Here is a 17564-nt window from a genome sequence, read left to right as displayed (position 1 = left end):
CAAAAGTTAAGCCTAAATTTACCATACGACCCTGCAGTCCCACTCCTTGGAATCTGTCCATGAGAAATGAAAACATACGCCCTCATATGGTGAATTCATAAACAGAATGTGGTATATCCACAACCATGGAATATTATTCATCAATTAAAAAGAACATAGTATTCATGCTGCAACACAGATGAACGTCAAAAACATTACATTAGGTAAAAGAAGCCAGGTGGAAATCACTGCATATTTTATGATTCCACTTATATGGAATTTACAGAACAGACAAACTTATAGAGACAGAAAGCAGATCAGTGGCTGGCTGGGGTTGGGATTCAGGACTGACTGCAAATAAGATCAAGGGAATTTGGGGGGGGGTGATGAAAATGAATTGTGATGATGGTTACATAACTTTGTAAATTTACTAAAAATCATTATATTGTACACTTACAATGGAAGAAATTTATGGTGTATAAATTATACCTCAATAAAACAGTTGAAAATAAAAAGAACTAGCAATGCTAGTAAACAATGATGCCTGACTCTATATATTCAATACCTGCTCATTCTCAACCACCAGACTTTTATTTCAGAGCTGATTCTAAGAGCAAATAAGAGATTGAAACACATTTTGCCAATTGCACTACATCTGCAGGCTGTATTTATTTGTTCAACCAATATGAAAGGCTTATTACAAGCAAGATATTATGTATCACTCTTCTTTGTCTGCTAAATGAATACCACTAGTAGATGTAGAAGAAAAACTATCACAACTCTAAATTCCATTCTTTCTGTAACTGTTTTAAATATGGTCCAGAGAACACACAAAAAAAGCACCTGCATGTATTAGGGAAAAAAAGAAATACTACAAACATGAAACAGTTTAAAGCCAAATCAACACATGAGAAACCAGAATACTTCATACCTGACAAATTCTCAAGTCATTGTGACTTGCAATGACACACTTGATTCCTGTCAAAAAAGTCTCATGCCCTTTAACTTAATTTTTAATATTATTGAAAAATATTGCCTTACTATTAATAACAGCCAATACACTATTTTAAAGGATTTCACCTTGTGAACACACCATCAGCATTTCATCTGCCCTGCTCATAAAGTGCAATTCCAACACAGGCATAACCAGGTACATAAGAAGTAAATGTGTTTAACCAGAAAAAAGTTAAGGAGAAGGGGGAAAAAATGACACATATAAATAATAAAAAGCTGTTCAGCCCCCATGAGGTATCTTTACTTCACCTAAAAACACTGAATAAAATTCACTTAATTCTTTCCAAGACAAACTGTTTCAGCACAATCCGGAAAATATCCAAATCACAATTTGCTTTTCCTACATGACCTCCAAATTAATTCTACTTCTAAACCCATCCTCCCTGCATATATAGATGTTTACTTATCTTCTTTTCTATGGATAGATAAGAACTTAGTGACAGGAATACATATCAAAATGTTTATCTGGGAAGTATTTTAATTAATATCTCTTCAAGTAGAGGTATTTCTACAGGTTATCACTCCTGTTATTTAAAAAAAAGAGGCCAGGTGCAGTGACTTGAGCCTGTAATCCCAGCACTTTGGGAAGCCGAGGTGGGCGGATCACGAGGTCAGGAGTTTGAGACCATCCTGGCCAACATGGTGAAACCTCATCTCTACTAAAACACAAAAAATTAGCCAGGCGTGGTGGTGCACACCTGTAGTCCCAGCTACTCGGGAGGCAGAGGCAGGGGAATCCCTTGAACCCGGGAGGCAGAGATAACAGTGAACCGAGATTGCGCCACTACACTCCAGGCTGGCCGACAGAGAGAGACTCCGTCTCAAAAAAAAAAAAAAAAAAAAAATTGTTAGTTCATTCAACAAATATTTACAGAATAGGAAAACATAAAAGACTCATGTACTAAAAGTGCTCATATTCTGTGCATTGAATAAAAATAAACTCAAAAGCCAAGAAGCATATGTGAAGGCAATGCTTAGCATATTAAGCATTTGTCAACACAATTATCCAGGTAATTAAGACAATACCAGCCCTGCTCTGGCCCGTTTCTATCTAAATAAAGTACTGCTAGAGAACACTTTGCTAATTCATTTCCATGGCATAGAAACCTCAATAATTAAACATTAGAAATTGTTCCAAGTCTATAATCCCTTGAAAATAAAATGTCTATCACTTGCTTTATAACTAAAGAAATCTGAGGTGAAACTCATTTAGAGAATAAAGGAATTCAGACATTGAATATAAGTGTCAATCACCTATGACAAAAAAAAAAATTATAAAGCACTTTAGATATCTGAACAAACAGCCCATACCTTACCAAAATGAAGTACCAAACCATAAAATCATTCCTGGACTTAGAAACATTCCCCAAAATATTATTGACAATGAACTAAAAATGAATCCAAATAGTTCCCTTTGACTGATACACACACACACACACACACACACACACACACACACACACACACACACACACAGACACACACACGGAAGGGGAAGACAGGGAATGAGAGAAATGCTAAGTATTGTGACCCAAATGCTTTTTGAAAAGATAAGTGAGGGTCACTTAGAAAACCTAACTGCAGAATTTACAAGAATATCTATATAATTTAATAACACTTTAAAGGGGGGGAGGAGTACAGATGAGAGGAAAGAAAAATGCCTCCAATTAAGGATAAAGTGAGTATAGTTTTAGTTGAGCCCCAAATGCACCATGATTTCACATGAATTTATTAAACAGTAAGCTCCACATGCTAGTCCACCAAGGGAAAATGTTCTTTTATTATTTTTAAAAGCTATAAGTTGCACTGAGTCATCCACATTCTCTCCACCAGTAATCCTTATCACTAACAGCCTATATATATACATATATATATACACACATATATACAATGTTAGCACAAATTAGAGTTTTAAGTATAGTTATATAGTATTTTCATGAAGAAATTCAAGAGGCCCAAATAGACACCTAACCTATAATCATTAGACCTTAATAATTAAACCTTCTTTCTCACCCCAACCACCACTCTCCAAATAGAAAGTATAATAAAGAGATGTAAACAGAAACTCCCAATTAATATTTTGGGAAATTTAAAACCTAGACAAATCTCAATCTCCTGATATAATCTTTGAACTCCTACTTCATACTTTCCATCAGAATTCCAAATGAAATGAAAATATCAATAAAAATAAAGCCATGTGAGAACAAAAAATCAGGTATATGATGATATAATCCTGGTAATAGAGAATTTCCTAAACATGACCACTAAGCCAGAAATCACTTTACAGTGAAAAGATTGATAATTGTGACTATATAAAACTCATACTATTCATTAAATATTAAAAAAGATGAAGCACATGAATAGTGTAATTTTTAAATATATATAAGTTAAGATATATAAACCAAAATGTTAATTTAAACAGTGATTATCTTTAAGGAAGGAGATTGCAGATAAGTGCCATTAGCATTTATACTCTTCTACGCTCCCTAAGTTTTCTACAATGAGAGCACATTATTTTTATAATTTAAAAAATGACAAATCTTTCTTCACTTCAAAAAACAAAATCTATGTTTCCCTCTCAGCCATAGTTGGTTGTCATTTCCCTCAGGTACAGATAAAACTAAAAAGAAATGACTTTTTTTCCAGAGACAGGGTCTCACTCTATCACCCAGGCTGAAATACAGCAGCACCATTACAGCTCACTCAGTCTCAAACTCCTGGACTCAAGCCATCCTCCTGCCTCAGCCTCCTGGGCAGCTAGGATCACAAGTTTGTGCCACTATGCCTGGCTAACTTTTTTATTTCTGTAGAGGCAAGAAATCTCACCATGTTGCCCAGGCTGGTCTCAAACTTCTAGCCTCAAGCAATCCTCCCAACTCAGCCTCCCAAAGCACTGGTATTACAGGCATGAACCACTGTGCCCAGCCAAGAAATGACTTTTGAATTGAGCATGGGTTAAACAATAGAACCAGGACTGACAATCCGGTGTAGCTACTAAGGTGGTAGAAAAGCAAATTTAAAAGTCCAACTGTCAGTAAACTGACTTTTAACAAAGGTGCCAAAGCAATCCAATGAGAAAACTTAAAATTTTTTTTAAATGGTGCTGGATAGTCTGGATAACTGGATAATTATGTGGAGAAAAAAAAATTAACTTCAACCCCTAACTCACACCACACATTAAATTTAGCTTAAAATGTATCCTAGACCTAAATGTAAAAGTCAACCATAAAGCTTTTGGAAAAAAGCAAAGGAGAATATCTTCATGACATGAGGATGGCAACAATTACTTGGGCAGAAAAGCAATAACCATTAAAAATTTTGATTAAAAAAAGAGATACGGGGCCAGGCATGGTGGCTTGTGCCTGTAATCCCAGCACTTTGGGAGGCCAAGGCAGGTGGATCACTTGAGGTCAGGAGTTGGAGACCAGCCTGGCCAACATGGTGAAACCCTGTCTTTACCATAAAAATACAATAATTACCTGGGTGTGGTGGTGCATGCCTGTAATCCCAACTAATCGGGAGGCTGAGGAGGGAGAATCACTTAAACCCATGAGGTGGAGGTTACAGTGAACCGAGATTGTGCCACTGCACTCCAGCCTGGGCAACTCAGCAAGACTCTACCTCAAAAAAAAAAAAAAAAAAAAAGGGGAGAGAGAGAGATACACCATAAGCTAGCAAAAAACATTCACAAAACATTTATTTGACAAAGAGTGTTCTCTTTATATACAAAAGAAGTTGTATGATTCAATAATAAATACAAATAAATGACCCAATGTTTTTAAATGGGCAAAAATGGAGGTACGTTGCTTTGAACAGATGCTTCACAAAGGAAAATATATAAATGGCCAGTAAGTGCAAGAAAAAGTACATCATTCGTCATGAGGGAAATGCAAATCATGCAAATCGAAATCACATTTTAAAGAGCAGTGTCGGGGAAGACGTGGAGAAACTGGAACTCTCATATATTGTTGGTGGGAGTGTAAAATGGTATAACTACTTCATAAAAAGATCTGGCAGTTTCTTTTTTTTTTTTTTTTTTGAGACAGAGTCTCACTCTTGTTGCCCAGGCTGGAGTGCAATGACCCGGTCTCAGCTCACTGCAACCTCCCACCTCCTGGGTTCAGGTGTCTCTTGCCTCAGCCTCCCAAGCAGCTGGGATTACAGGTGCATGCCAGCACACCTGGCTAATTTTTTTTTTTTTTTTTTAATTTTTAGTAGAGATAGGGTTTCACCATGTTGGTCAGGCTGGTCTCGAACTCCTGACCTCAAATGATCCACCCACCTCAGCCTCCCAAAGTGCTGAGATTACAGGCATGAGCCACCATGCCCGGCCATCAGTTTCTTAAAAAGTAAACACATATCTGCCCTATGAGTTAGTAATTCCACTACAAGGTATTTAATTTACCCAAAAGAAATTAAAACTTTCATAGCAACTGTATTAAGAGCCAAAGTAGGCTGGGTGCAGTGGCTCAGGCCTCTAATCCAACGCTTTCAGGGGCTGAGGTTGGAGGATCACTTGAGGCCAGGAGTTTGAGACCAGCCTAGACAACACAGCAAGACCCCATTTCTGCAAAAATAAAATAAAATAAAAATTAGCCTATCACAGTGGCACACGCCTGTAGTCCCTACTAGAGGGGCTAAGTTGGAAGGATCATTGAGACCAGGAGTTGAAGGTTACAGTGCACTATGACTACACCACTGCATCCCAGCCTGAGCAAGAGAACAAGATCTTGTTTCCATATTTTAAAAAAATCAAGCCAAAATATATAATACACTCAGCACTCTGTATCCATGAATCTAACCAACTGTGGATCAAAAATAATTTGGAAAAAAATAAAAATTAAAAAATACAAACTAAAACAATACAGTATCGTACTAGGCATTGTAAGTAATCTAGAGATGACTTAAAGTATATGGAGGATATGCACAGATTACATGCAAATACTAATGCCATTTTATAAAAAGGACTGTGCGTCGTCGGATTTTGGTACGTAGGCAGACTATAAGGCAAGTATCCTGGAACCAATCCCCGGAGAACACCAAGGGACCACTGTACATTGTGAAAACAAAAAACTGAAAACTAGTCCAGGTATGCATCAACACGAGATATCCAAACAAACTGCAGTTTATACATATAACAGAAGACAATTCAGCAATGAGAAAAAGGAACAAACTGCTGACACACACAATAACACAGATAACTCTCAGAAACAATGTTGCGTTAAAGAAGCCAGACACAGAAAAGTATATACTATATGATTCTATTTTTATGAAGTATAGAAGAAGTCAAAGTAATCTTTACTGCAAAAAAAAAAAAAAATCAGAAGAATGACTGCCTCTAAGAGAAGAAAATGGCGTGTGGAATTAGCTGAAAAGGTGTGAAGGAGATTTCTGAGTTGGTAATAATGGTCTGTATTTTTAAAAGAATTTGCATTAAATACATGTGTGCATTTGTCAAAACTCACCAGTGGTACATTTCAGATCTGTGCATTTCATTGCATGCATATTTAATCTTTAAAAAATCTAAACAAATATTGAACTCTTAATTAAAGACATACTGAAGTGTTTGAAGGTGAAGTATACTAACATCTCCAATTTACTTTAAGTGAACCAAAAATAAAAGATGTATTGACAGATGGATAAAGGAATGGACAGATAAAGAAAATACAGCAAATATAGCAAAATATTAATTATGTGGTAAATATATGGATGTTCATTGTTGATTCTTTCACCCTTACTATACTTCGAAATTTTCTATAATAACATGATGGGGAAAATTTTGAACTCTATCCATTATATTAAGTTGACTGAACATAGTATATCTTAAAATCCAGCAATTCCACTCCCAGATATATACCCTAATCTACAGGAATTCTTCACATGAGCTCCAGAAATGCTCCTAGCAACACTTTCCATAACAGAAAAAAAACAAAAAAAAAAAGAAAGAAAGAAAACTGTAAATACCCAGTAAGTACATTGGAGCTGTACCGATTATCATAGCAGAGAATATGAATAACCCACAATGTTAGTCAATCTTAGAAACACCATTTTCAGGAAATAAAGCAAGTCATAAAAGAATACATAAAAATGTTGACATTTTATAAAGTTAAAAAAACAAGTAAAACTAAACAATATTGTTTAGAGATACACACAAATGTAGTAATCTATGAAATGAAGCAAAGGAACAATAAAATGTTCAGGCTAGCAGATGAGAGAGGATGCAGGAAGACTGAATCCAGCAGCGGCGACAGCACACAGGTAACTTCTACAAGCTAGTGTTCCACTTATTAACTTGTGTGACGATTTCATGAATATGTTTTTATGCTTCGTAACTTATATTTGCATACTATATTTTTAGAATTCAAAATGGGAAAAAGAGGGCTATCTGATCAAGACTCAGGAAATAAAAAACAAAAAAGTTAGGTTTGAAGATAATTATCCACTATTTATTTACAGCTACTGAAGTGTATGTAAGTCCATATTTCCTTACTTAGTCTACATTGGCCTTACCCTGGGACCAAAATGTTTCCAAATTCAGAATTTCTTGGATTTTAGAATGGTATACAGTACATATACTGTGTACTCCCTAAAACGCTTGAAAATTTGGGCAGCACCCTGAAATCAAATACATTCATATTCCTCCAGCAAAAGGCATTATTATTTACATCAACAGGAATGACTAGACCACAAGTATTCTAATGTCAGATTAGGTCAGATGTTATCATCAAATACATTTTACCAAAAACTTGGTTTTTAGGGTTTTTTATATATCAAAATTGTGGATAAGGGATTGCGGACCTGCACTTGCTTCACATCAACAGTAAGTTCCAGACATCACCTTTTTTTTAAAACCTCCCTAGCTAACTCATTTTCTTTAAATATTTCTTATCAATATGAAAGTTTTAAAGTAAACTAGTCACATTTGCACTATAAATGCCAAACTCTTCATAAAGAAAAAAATATATAAAACGATTTTTAATTTTTATTCTATTTCATTTTTATTGTATCTTTATAATGTTCTTACTTATTACATGATGCAAAAAATACACATACAATTTTATTGTAATTAGGCAAATAACCAGCAGCATGCTGAAAGAGTCTAAGCACTGAGATAATATTGTCAGACAGTTTACAAGTATAATGAAATCAATCAAATTATTTTATGTTCTATGCCACTGAAAATTGTAAACAAATTTTTAATCACCTTTGCCCATCCACACAAGTCTTAAGTAAGAGTTTACTCAAGCTTGAGTCCTACAGGTTATTGTGACTGTTTACTCTTTGAAAGAGTAAAATAAATCAACACTCAAAAAGCACAGACTTTTAGAAAAATATCTCTTCAGCAAAGCCTGAAACACAATTCTTTTTACCATAATAGGGAAGCAGTATGAGAAGCTGGTCTTCACAACAAGCATAGGTATTTACCCAAAGGTTTCAAACACTACAAAAGCATATTACTGAAGACTCGCCTCCAAAAAAAAAGAGGCAGTAGAGAAGCAAAACTCTATTTCTAAGTAATACTAAGCGGCTCACAATCTGCAACCATAAAAGAGATATATTCTTCTCAGATTAATTTAAGGACCCACATAAAGCCATGAGCCTTTGCAGAGAAACAAGATGTCATCTTTACACTGATTTAGTCTTGGAATCCAGCGCTACCTATGCCTAATGATTGCTAGCACTTTTCTGATGACAAATTCAAATGATAACGCTACTCACTCAAAATTATGTAGCAAGAAATAGTTGCAAATAAAACCATTTTCCTTTGAAAAGAAAATTTAAAGCAATTAACTAATAACATGCTAAATGTGCACAGGAGAAGTGAACTAAATTTAATGAGCACTGTGATGTACTAAGCACTAGGCTAAGCACTTTACACGTTATCTCATATAACTTTGTTTCCTACAGAGTTTTACCTTCTAGGCCTAGCCCACTGAAAGCATCATACAATCATTTCTGGTGTACTTCATCTTCTTTTGTCATCTTAGGAATATACAATTTTTAAAGGTACTTTCTGAGCTCCTGAATGTAGTGTCGCAGCTGTGTTTGCTTTAAATTATATTCCTTTAAATTTTCTGTTAAAGACAAAATATGTATTTCCTATGGCAAAACCAAAAAATAAATGTCATATGCAGTAAAACAATGACCAAGTGTGAAATGCAACCTAAATGCTAAGGTTTCAGATCTTTGAAGTGATACCAGTCATTATTTCATCAGTATTTCAGGGAATATAATTTTTATAACATTCTTTTAAACATTAATTTACAGTTTCAGTTTGGAAAAATGAAAAGATTCCAGAGATGGATAGTGGTGATGGTTGCACAACAATGTGAATGTATTTAATGACTGCCACTAACCTGTACACTCAAAAATGGTTAAAAATGGTAAATTCTGTAAACACTACCACAATAAAAAATCCATTCTAATATTTCATAAATAAAATATACGTAATTTAAAATTACTTTATTATAAAAAATGTTTTTAATTTAGTTTATCAATTTGCAACAGAAGCACCAGGAACCTTGCTCCAAAGGAATAAGGGACGCATTTTGGCTTGGAAAGGTTTACTGCACCTCAAGCACATTTAACCAACTAGAAGCAGCAATAACAGAGTCTGTCAAGTCATCAGCATCTGATGTCAATTCTCAGATCCGTAATGTGTCACCTTAATAAAAGTGTGTTTTGGCTGTAATAACTACTAAATGAATGAACTGTGTCCTGAACATGTAAGATGTTTCACTTTTAAAAATAGCCTCCATTTTAATAATTTGGAAAGTAATAAAACAAAATGCATGATCATATTACATGTATAAGCTACTTTACATTCAAGCTCAGAATAACTCTAATAATTATGATTAATATCATTAAAGATCTAAGATATCAAAGTGAATTGCAAAACGTTTCCATCTAGGATTTAGTATGAACCTGATGAATACTTGAGATTTGCTGTACTATTTTTAACTAAACTTTCTGGCCTTAGGTCAAAGTTTTGCTAGCAAAATACCAAAGTAAAAATGCTGGGAGTGCAGCCCAGTCTCCGCTTTAGCCTAGGAAAAGCTATGCCATCCATGCAAGCAATCTTACTCCCGATTAAAGACTTTCAAAGACTGCTCCTATTAAAACATAGGAACAACACATTAACCCGAAAAACAGTAAAACATCAAACACATGTGACACAATACAGCACATCACTCATTACTTTCCGTACACTGAGCAGAAAGACACACTATATAGCTAAAGTCAGTTCCTGCATTTTGACCAAACAGGACTGAGTCACTCTGCAAACGATGCCTGAAACCTCAAAGGATAACCAACCGCCTCTGACCAAAAGTCAGTCCGTCTGTCCCTGGAAACGGAGGAGGCAGTTTTTCTCATCATACAGTAAGGTTTATCCCAGGAGGGAATAGAACTAAACATCTGCATTCCAGCACAGAATGTCTAACGGATCTAAGGATCTCCCACCCTAATTCTAGTCTTCCAGAGTCAATTTAATATACAGAGTATCGTTTTCACTTTTCTTCCCCTCCCCAGGGTAAAAGTCCACACCCCCTTTTCCCATAAATGCATCTACACTGCACACTACTCAAATTGCGAAATACAATCATCTATCCTAACAAAAATAAGAAATAAGTCAGCATCCTACGGTGCATTTCTACTTTGTAAAACATGCTCCTTTCTTAATCAAGAGCCAATTAGCAGCCTTTACGGTGCTATTAATCTGGATTTCAAAGGTCGTTATAGGAAAGAGACGCAATGAAGAGGAGAGATTTATTCCACTCCACAATTCAGACTGATTTTTTGGCTCTGGCGCAATAATCTCAGGGAATTAAATTTACAGCAATTAAAATGCATCAAGTAGCAAGTATGGAATGGAATGCTCAAACGCAAGTGAAAACAGCAAAACTTTAGCTGTGTGTTCCAAGATTTCAGACTAAAAGGAGAGAGTGAGGGCAGCTCTTTGTCATGTACCCCAGTGAGTACTCGCAACAGGGACAGCATCAGGTTTCTTTCTCCCTCGCTCGCACCAAGTCCCCACGTAGCATGACACTTTCAAATCAGCTAACCTGGTATATGAAGGATGGCCAGTCCTCCACCCACCTCCCCAGAGTGGGCAGGCGGAAGGAGAAGAGGGGTGTTTTCCTCCCAGTGCTGCAAGAAAGGAGCAGCCGGGGATGACACCGGCTCCAGCAGGAGGTAGAGGGAGGAATCAAAGGCGGGTCACTACTCTTGGAACTCGGTGGCAGAATCTTTCGGTCTCCGGCCCCGGCTGCCGGAAGCAGGGCGGGGTGGGGCAAGACCTCCCCCTCCCCACGGGCGGACGGGCACGGAAGGCTGGGCGGAGAGGGGATCTGAGGTGTGAGCTGCAACGAGCAAGCTCCCAGGCCCCGGCCACCTACCAGCAAGCTCTCCACGTTGATGGGGGAGCGAGGGTCTCGGATCAGCGCCTCCAGCTTCCTCTGGCGGCTCGCGCCTGCCCCGTCCCCCGGCGCGGTCTCGGGGGCGCCGGGCATTTTCCCCGTCGGCGGGGGCCGGCTCATGCCGCCACCGCCGGACCCGCACTCAGGCTCTTCGCGCTCAGGTCCGGCAGCCTCGGGGCCTAGCACCGCCCCCGAACCACCAGCTTCGGCCGGGACTCCACCCGGGCCCACCGCCTGCCTCTAGCTCCGGCTTCGGGTCTCCGCGGCGGTCCCACGCCTGGGGGCTGCTCCCAGGGGCCCGCCCGGCCCAGCCCGGCCCGGCCCTGCCGGGAGCGGCGGGGAACAGACGGCGTCCCCGCCCCTCAGTCAGATTCGCGCCGCCGGTCCGCTGGTCCTCAGCGAGTGCCCGCAGGAGTCCTCGGGCGGGAGCAGGGAAGTGGCGCCGCCACCGCCGCGGCCCGGACCGCCCCGCCCTCTGGGGCCCCGAGAGGCTGAAGCCCAGGCCTGGGCCACTACGGCCGCCGCCGGCTCGCTGCCATGGTCGCCGCCGGCCGCCTTGCAGTCCCTCAGCCAGCTCCCGGCGCATACACTCCCGCGCGGCCGCCCGTCTCCGGCCGCGCGCCGCCTCTACCCACAAGCCCCCTCCGCCCGCAGCCGCCGGCGCGCGCCCCCGTCGGCCCTGCGCGCGCTCCACCCCGCCCCGCCCCGCCCCGCCCCGCGCACCGCGCTTCCTCTCTTTCTTTCCCTTCCTGCGTCTGTCCCGCTCCGCTTTCTCCTCTGCGCCCCTTCCTCGCCCGCCCTCGCCTCCTCCCCCTGGCGAGGTTCTCTGAGGCGAATGGCCGGGCGCGCGGTCACGGCCGAGCTCCTGCTGGGGGAGGGGAGACGCACCCGAGCTGGGTCCTTCCGCTCGCCCCCTGCCCCTCCCGCCGGACCCCGCGGACTACCCCGGGGACGACCCCGCGGCCCCGAGGCGGAACCCCGGACGCCGGGCCCAGCGCAGCCGTGCGCTGGGGGGAGCTGGGCCGCGCCCCCCGCCGCGGCCCCCGCTGACTCAGCGCGCAGCTATGCGGGCCTCGCCTCACCCGCGCCCAAATAATAGCGACCGAGCTCGGCGCCCGCGAGGGGCCGCAGGGCCAGGGGTTTCGAGGCGAGCCTGAGAGGGGGCCCTGGGTGTCTGGGATTCCGAATGAGCGGAGGCGGGTGGAATCCTAGTCCTGGGGCAGGAGGGCCTGGGATCCTGAAGGCGTTTCTGCCCGGCGTAGACACTAACCACGTCGAGAGAACGGGAGAGCACCGGAAAAAGGCTTTCCAGCCGCAGGCCTTCGCGGGGTCTTCTCCTTTTGGGGGGCGGAAGAGGGGTGGTTATCGGGGCCGTTCCTCCGCATTCCTGCCCTCTCGGCGGCGGGTGCCATCGCTTAGATCCGCCCAGGGCGCAATCCGAAAATTATGTGCCAAGAGCTATAAAACCGTTCATAGAGCCCCTTTGACCCAGTAAACCCATTTAAGGAAGTACATTTCCAAGGAAATGATCCAAAGGGCGAAGAAGGGGGAGAACTTGCAGAAAGATGTTAACAGCGGGGCTATTCACAATGTTCGTGATGACCAAAACCTGGGAATGGGCCCAGTTGTCCAACAACTGAGTAACCCAAACAGGCGCCGTCACAGTAACAGCAAGAATCCTGGCAGGTATGCAGACTGTGTCAAACATGAAATTTTGGCAAGTACATGAGAAGGTATATTAGAAATAAATGAAACAAAAAAAATCGTTTGTACACACTAAAACTATGTAAAATGAGCAGCTATAAGAACCAGAGAATACAGTATTTCTTAAATAAATGGGATTTTTTTTTCTGTAAAGATGGTTAAGAACAAATTAAATTTCAAAAAATGGAAAAACCACTCCGAAAAGCAACAATCTGATATCCATTAAGTAATAAGAATGTTAAGAACTGTCTCCCTGGCATGTCAGAGGTAAACCCGAAGATAGGGTGAAGCCCCAGCCCTGTAAAAGTTGCATTTTGATCCAAACCATTGGATTAATTGGAGCCTCTTCTTTGGTTTTAGGTTAGTTAAAACCACCCCTAGCTGGACTCATGCAGGAAGAGGCCCCGATGATCCATCCAATGCAGCTTTTCCCTTTCAGATAGTAACACTGACTTCATGTCCAGAGAGTCCTTTAAGTCTGTTTATTGAGCTACTCATTCAGACCTCCACAGAGGCCACCAGGAGAACAGAGGGAGCTAGACACTCCCACTTATGCATTGGAGCAAAATAATGAGATAATCTATGATTATGGATTATTTTTCTGATGACAAAATGATATGCAAGGTAAAAGGAGCACTCTGTCTAGCGGGGCGTGGTGGCCTGTGCCTATAGTCCCAGCTACCCCTGAGGCTGAGTTGGAGGCCTCCTCCATTGAGGCCCAGGAGGCCAAGGCTGCAGTGAGCTGTGATCACACCGCTGCACTCCAGCCTGGGCAACAGAGTGAGATTGTCTCAAAAAAAAAAAAAAAAAACACTGTGGTTCTGAGTTTCCAAATTAATTTTGACTGGTTGTATATTTGTATGTAGCTTGGTGGAATAACAGGAAGCCATGGTCCAAATACCAAACATGAAAACCTTATTTTAAGAGTAATGATCAACAAGATATATATCCTGGGCATCTTCTACATATATATTTATATAGACCAGAAAAAGCCGTGGTACAGAAGATTTTTACCCAAGACCTATCCCATCGTCTACCTGGAAGAAAAGAAAATGAATCTGTTGATATGAGTTAAACGTTTTTGCAGGATGGGGTAAGGAGGAGGTTAGTACAACGATTCTTGTTTACAACAGTAATGCACAAATGCATTCTTGTAAAAGTTCAAACTAACCAGAAATATATGGAACATAATCTAAAATTTACTGTTCCGACTGTATTTCCACATACATTCTTATATCACTCAAGGCCTTTGGCCATCCTCATACATATGTATTATAGATACATGTTACCTTTTCCCCACAGACATGAAATTATACCATATCATGGTGTGTGGCAACTTGGTTTTTTCCCTCCATTACTAATATGTCCTAGAGGCGTGTCCATGTCTATAGGCAGAGATCTGCTTCATTCGGCTTACCTGCTGTCCTCTACTCCCCAGTGTGTTTGGATGTGCCACACTGTAATTATTCTCTATTTGAGAGCATAGTGGTTAAGAAACAATTGCCAAAATCCTGCCCCAAACACACACTTGCTGTGTGACCCTGAGCAAGTTACCTAACTCCTCTGTGTCTCGGTGTCCTCACAATATTTGTTATAAAGTGTTTAGAAATGTCCTGGCCCTCAATCAATGCTAGATATTATTCGTGTTTTCTCACTGTTAAAGTGATCCATTGACATCCTTGTATCCTCATATTTGAATAGTATAGATTCCTAAAAGTGGAATTGTCATAACAAAGGGTAGGTATACTGTAAATACAGATGCTGCCAACCTGTTATTTATTTATTTATTGGAGACAGGTTTACATTCTGTCCTTCAGGCTGGAGGGCAGTGGCACGAGAGATCTTGGCTTACTGCAACCTCCACCTCTAGGGCTCCAGCAATCCTCCCACTTCAGCCTCCTGAGTAGCTGGAACTGAAAGCACACAACACCATGCCTGGCTAATTTTTGTATTTTTTGTAGAGACAGGATTTTGCCTTGTTGCCCAGGCTGGTCTCTAAGTCCTGAGCTCAAGCGATCCACTCACCTCAGCCTCCCAAAGTGCTGGTATTACAGGGGTGAGTCACAGAGCCGGGCCTCAACCTGGCCTTTAAAAAGATGCTACCCATTTACATTCTCAGCGTGAGTAGAAGAAACTGCCCATTTCCCTTCACCTTTCCCAGTATTCAATATTATAAATATTTTTAACTGTTGTCAATAAAATGGGCAAAAAATGCCATCTTGTTCTGACTTATATTCCCTTAATTACTACTGAAGATAGGCATTTTGTTTATCTATTTCTTCTGCAATTACCTGTTTATATCTTTTATCCATTAGTTTTGTCTCTTTTTATTATTTATAAGAGCTCCTTATGTATTTTGGATATTCCTTTTTGTTATATTATAATAGAATTTATTAAAATATGTTACAGTTTGTGAAGATTTTTTTCCAATCTGTTGCTTGTCATTCAGTTTTGTTTTTACCTGTTATACTGTCAAATCGGTTGATATTGTCCTCTACAGCTTCTGGGTTTTGTATCTGTGTTAAGGAGGATTTCCAACCCAGTTTTTAGGTCACACAGAATACTGGAATTGCAACAGGTTATGAGGAAATGGCAGTTTCCTAATATTCTCAGCTCAGCTCATCCCAAATTAGCTATGGAAGGGGGTTCCCTGGGCTTGCTGGTCTCCAAGGGAACTCCTGCTGTGACTCCTGGTGCCATGCAACTCGGTCCGGGGTTGACTGCTCCTTTCTAACAGAGTCCCCAGTGTGTCCTGAGCACAGGTGAGACAGGCAGGAACTTGGACAGAAACTTTTGTTCAATAGTAAGGAAGAACAATGGAAAAATAAACACGGAAAATACAGGGCATTTACCCAGGCTGGCCTGTCAAGGGATAAGACTTGGATTGTACCATAACTCTTCATAGCTTGCTCTGCAGAACTTAGAAACTCCACTCCATTTCATATGAATTTCTTTTCTCTGTCTCTTCATTCCCAATGGTCTATTTGACATCCACTACCCAGCAATTCCTTCCTAGCCCTCCTGATGCTTCCTCACCCAGACTGAGGGTCCAGGCCTCCTTCTTTTCTCTGAGATCCATCTCCTCAAGTTTCAGTTTTTTATTTGAGGGACCTGCCTCTTCCTCAAGAATTAATTCGCCTTTCAGATGCAACTTTACCCTCTCCACCCATAGCTAGGGCTGGAAAAGGACCATTTTTGTCTTTTGAGCATGTGGCTTTTGTAATTACTCTTTTAATTATAACTATTATTTTAAGAGCTAACTATGTGCTAGGCATCACGCTTTACAGAGATTATCTTAATTCTTGAAACAGCCTTTTGCTTACGGTAATATTACTATGCCCATTTTACAGGTGATGTAATAAGGACTCATATATATGCACATGGAGTGAATAAATGAATTAAGGAATGGATGGGTGAAAACAACGAACTGTGAATGGTCCAGCCATCACCAATAAGACACGTAACAACTTTTCCCATCTCGCTTCACGCTGCCAAGCAACGCAGGCTGGCATTGTTGTAGTGAGTTGCTTCTGTTCCACACAAGCCAGGATTTAATAACAGAATAAAGGAATGAACTCGCAATACAAAGGTGTCATTATCTTTGTAAACTCCTCTACTATAAAGGGTACAGGGTTTAATGGTTTATGAAATAGAGTTTCATCCTAAGTTTCATTCATGGTTCTGGTAATAATTCCCAGGGTGAATGAGAAAATTGCTGAACCCCTCTGTGAGTCAGTTGCCTCATACACAAAATAGAATTAATGAAGCTTGGTTGTCATTAAGGCTTCTTAAGATCTGCAGATGAAAGATACTGCATTCATCCAACACAAATTATTCACCAGTATACTATGAAAGACTCTCAGAAGAGAAAGCTCTGGTCACAGCTCAGAAGTGCACTTAGAAGTAAATGGTAAGTCACTGCAAAAATATATATGGTGCAAACGCATATATTTGAGAACAGTGGTCCCGAGAAATGACTTGGAGGATCCTGGAAAGCTAAGTTTGTTTCTGGCTCTGCCAGTTTGGCAGGGGACCTTGATGTCATACCTGGCAATCTCATTTTCCCCATTAGTGAAATAGAAGTGGCACTGTGATGCTTTATGTGATTTTCCTGCTCAAAAACTTTCACTGGTTCTCCTATGATTGTGCGTGAAATCCTCAGCCTGGAATCCGGGCTTTCTACAGATGTCAGCACCTCCCTTTTCAGACTTTTCTTCCAGTGTTCCTCTTCTCTTTTTCTCAAAATGGAACACCCTTGACTGATTCCTCTTTGGTTAAGACGATTTCCACCCATGTGGAACGGCACCTCTCCGCCCCTCTCCACCTGTGAATTCCCTACTCATCCTCCATGAAGGCCCCTCTTCCTTGAGTGAAGGCTTGATTCTTACTGGGTTCTCGATCCCCTTTAGCCTTTAACAAAATATTTAGCAAAGTGCTTGCCTCACATGC

At 40.8% G+C, this 17564-nt stretch overlaps 1 protein-coding gene and 1 long non-coding RNA gene across 2 annotated transcripts in view; one reads left to right on the top strand and one right to left on the bottom strand.

Annotated features, from left to right (window-relative positions):
* ROCK2 (Rho associated coiled-coil containing protein kinase 2) overlaps positions 1 to 11679 on the bottom strand; it is a 164631-nt gene extending 152952 nt beyond the window's left edge. The window contains exon 1 of the mRNA XM_002812287.5: positions 11391 to 11679. Coding sequence (XP_002812333.1) covers positions 11391 to 11531 — 141 coding nt within the window. The 5' untranslated portion in view covers positions 11532 to 11679. The remainder of the gene's footprint in view (positions 1 to 11390) is intronic.
* A 492-nt stretch (positions 11680 to 12171) lies between these two features.
* On the top strand, positions 12172 to 16703 carry LOC129057764 (uncharacterized). Its single transcript, XR_008522520.2, has 3 exons — positions 12172 to 13097; positions 14097 to 14219; positions 16466 to 16703. It is a non-coding gene; the product is annotated as an uncharacterized LOC129057764 (long non-coding RNA).
* The last annotated feature ends 861 nt before the right edge of the window (positions 16704 to 17564 follow it).

This window comes from Pongo abelii, chromosome 12, assembly GCF_028885655.2.
Source record: "Pongo abelii isolate AG06213 chromosome 12, NHGRI_mPonAbe1-v2.0_pri, whole genome shotgun sequence".
NCBI lineage: Eukaryota > Metazoa > Chordata > Mammalia > Primates > Hominidae > Pongo > Pongo abelii.
This window is presented reverse-complemented; position numbering and strand designations above follow the sequence as displayed.